Consider the following 3299-nt stretch of genomic DNA (forward strand, 5'->3'; position numbering starts at 1 on the left):
TTTTAATAAATAAATAAAGAAACCAGATGGTAGCCCAAGTCTTTGTTCTGAACAATCTAATGCTTTCTCTGCTTTTATATGGCCACCAAGGGGTGGGGGGAATGAGATAGCACTGTCATTGGGAATCCTAGAGAACGTTCTTTCAGAGTGAAAACATAAACGAGACAAAAATTGTCCAATCACCTGCAGCAGGTAGAAGCACACAGAGGCTCTCCTGGCATGTGACAAGACAAATATCCCTTCTGGGGTACCGGTAAGCTAGAGTTCTGATCTCATCTCATCCAAGATAACTGACTTCAATCTCCGTCTTTAGTTTCTTTAGCCGTATCTGAGGAGACTTTATTGAAGTTCAAGCTTTTAAATTCTATGCTGCAAAGAGGTGCAAGTTTATTTGAATGTGCTTGTCCACAGGGTGAATTTAGCCACTGATTCCTGTTCAAAGTAGAGCTAAATGAATCTTCCTTTTCATCTTAAGAAAGGGATTGATTGGTATGTAGTACTGGGTGGCGAAGGAAAAGAAAGTTTGCAACAGACAGAGACCATTACAGAAAGCCATAACCAATCAAAATAAAATGTAGAATGTGGAGCCCAGTCCCAATGAGTACATCTACAAAAATCACTTCTGCACAGCAGGTACAAGGAATACTGGGGCAGAGGAGGCAGAAACACTTTAAGAGCCAGAGGCACAGGGAGTTTAATGTGAGTTTATGTCTCCTAGTAATGTCAGAAGCTACCCCCAGAAAGTCTCACCAACATGGCTGCCTAAACATGAGCTGACCAACGTCAACAACAGAAAGCAGACTGGGTAAGTCCACAGGACTCAACCCTGCACAAATAACTACAGGCATTTACAGATGCCAAGAGTTAGAGAAATAGTCTACCCTAGCGAAGAGCACATCAATTGCTCATCCAATACTAAATGGTCAGTCCTCCAAGTGTACATGCAAATAATATTACACAGACTGAGCAGGTTGAATTTATATATTTAAGAATATATATGTATATCTAGATATATGTGTATATACGCCCATATTTATGTATGTAACAGCAATTAATAAAAAATGAGGCCACAAATTTGAAAGAGAACAGGAAGGGGTATATGGGAGAGTCTGAAGCAGCAAAGGGAAGGGGATAAATGATACAATTACATTATAATCTCAGAAAGTTAAATAATTATTTTTGAAAAAAAAAAAAGCAGGAAAGAAAAAGATGGCAGAGCAACTGGAGAAAAGTTCTCAGTCTGCTCTTTTGCACAAAGGCAGTGCTGTCTGTCTCCCTGAATTGTTGAGGATAGTGGGCGTGGCTGGCAACAGACGGTGTTGATGACAGGGTTCCTAATACCTTTCTTTCTGAAGGGCACATACACCAGCAGAGGCATGGGGAAGTGGAAAGGTGGTTGCATTCTTGTGGTTCCTCTCCTGCAAGAGTTCTCCTTTCCCAAGAAGGGAATTAAGTACAGAACCTGCCATAACCCCTACTACATTTGTTGGCAGCTCCCCCACCTTCTGAGCATCCCATCAGGGGTCTTCCACGGATGAAGGACTTCCGGCCACAACAAGCACTTACATAGTTTTGCATCAGATCAGGGTGGGTTCTCTCGATGCCGTCATCCAGGATAGTCACCACGATGTTCTTTCCCGTGTAACCTCGCTTCCAGGCTCCCTCAATATTCATGTCTGACTGGCAGGGATGTGTGTTGTCACTGCAGTGCTAGGAAGGAAATGGACATTGTAGATTATTGAATTGTGAGCAGACAGGAGAATTAGCCACTTGTGATGATAGTATTGAACTGACAGTAAGTTGGTCTGCTGCCTATCAGAAGAGAGGTACTGATCCCCTGAGAGGTAACTGGAATGATACAAGGGAGGTATGTGAGGAAACAGAGTAAATACAAACTGGTCAGTACTGGGCACCAGTTTGGGTACCATAGGAAGTTTTCAAAAATCTAGTATGTCAACAGAATAAGGGGCATCTCATTGTCACCACTGATGGAGGAGGGTCATCTTTCTATCTGTTGATTTCATTGGTTAAGCAATAAAGAAGCTGCTTGGCCCTCATAGGTTAAAACATAGGTGGGTGGAGTAAACAGAGCAGAATGCTGGGAGAAAGAAGCTGAATCAAGGAGTCGCCATGATTCTCCCACTCCAGGCAGATGCAGGTTATGATATTTCCTGGTAAGCCAGCTCCTGGGCTACACAGAATATTAGAAATGGCTTAGATCAATATGTAAGAGCTAGCCAATAAGAGGCTAGAGCGCATGGGCCAAGCAGTGTTTAAATGAATACAGTTTCCGTGTAATTATTTTGGGGCATAAGCTAGCCATGTGGGTGGCCGGGGTGCCGGGGACACAGCCCCGCCGTTCATATTACAACACACCACGCCTTAATGAGATGTAAATAACCACTGTTGCATTTCACTATAAACCTGGAGAGGAATGAAGAGCACACATGCTCCCATGTCTTAGCCAGACACCTAGGACCCGATCCAGCGGCAACTGGAACTGGCTCGAGCCCCATGTGTACAGCTCAGTAGAGGAGTGCTACTGTGAGGGGAAAAAAGCGCTCCAAAAAAAACAGGTTCTCCAAATGTCTTTCACTAAACTCAATGAAGGGCAGAGTCACTCAAAGCTACTGAGAGAAGCCTGGAAATAGTACAAAGCCAAGACGGACACTCTACCCAGGAAAATGTATATGGGGGCTTCAAGGGCCAGGCTGAAAACATAACATCTTGGCTCATTACGCACAGAAATTTCATTCTCTTTGCAAGAGCTACAATGTCCAAACACACTGAAAAAGGAATGGAGCCAGCAGCTTTTCCTGATATAATTTACTAATGTTGGTTCAACCCACATAATTGCTCCTTTCAAGTCCATCCCTTTGAAACACTCCCGAGGGTGGCTGTGTTCCTGGCTCTTAAGACTCAGAAGAAGTACCAAGGAAGGGATGTGTGACTCGAGACTGTCATAGCAACCCCAGCGACTGCTCGCCATTCACCACTCACTACATTCTTCCCGACGCTAAACAAATAGCTCAGTGCTTAGGAAATGGAAAGGGGATGCTAAGCTTTCTCTGTTCTAAACATAGTGGAGTCCTCGCTGCCACGGATGGACTTAACACACATCCTATTGAGCACTTACTGCGTGCTCAGTGTGGATGCAACCAAAATATTGTAGGTGTTCATTCTAGAGGCGTGGCACAGAAAGCAGAAAATGAACAAAGAAGATGACTGAGAATGGTCACTATGGTTTGAAGGGGTTGGAGAGAGAGAGAGAGAGAGAGAGAGAGAGAGAGAGAGAGAGA

General features: G+C 44.0%; 1 protein-coding gene across 2 annotated transcripts in view; it reads right to left on the reverse strand.

The window, feature by feature from the left end:
- The window catches only part of Pcsk5 (proprotein convertase subtilisin/kexin type 5), a 418822-nt gene that overhangs the window by 285845 nt on the left and 129678 nt on the right, over window positions 1–3299 (reverse strand). For both annotated transcript variants that reach the window (XM_005352026.3, XM_005352027.3), the window contains exon 4: window positions 1567–1710. In XM_005352026.3, coding sequence (XP_005352083.1) covers window positions 1567–1710 — 144 coding nt within the window. The remainder of the gene's footprint in view (window positions 1–1566; window positions 1711–3299) is intronic.

This window comes from Microtus ochrogaster, chromosome 8, assembly GCF_000317375.1.
Source record: "Microtus ochrogaster isolate Prairie Vole_2 chromosome 8, MicOch1.0, whole genome shotgun sequence".
NCBI lineage: Eukaryota > Metazoa > Chordata > Mammalia > Rodentia > Cricetidae > Microtus > Microtus ochrogaster.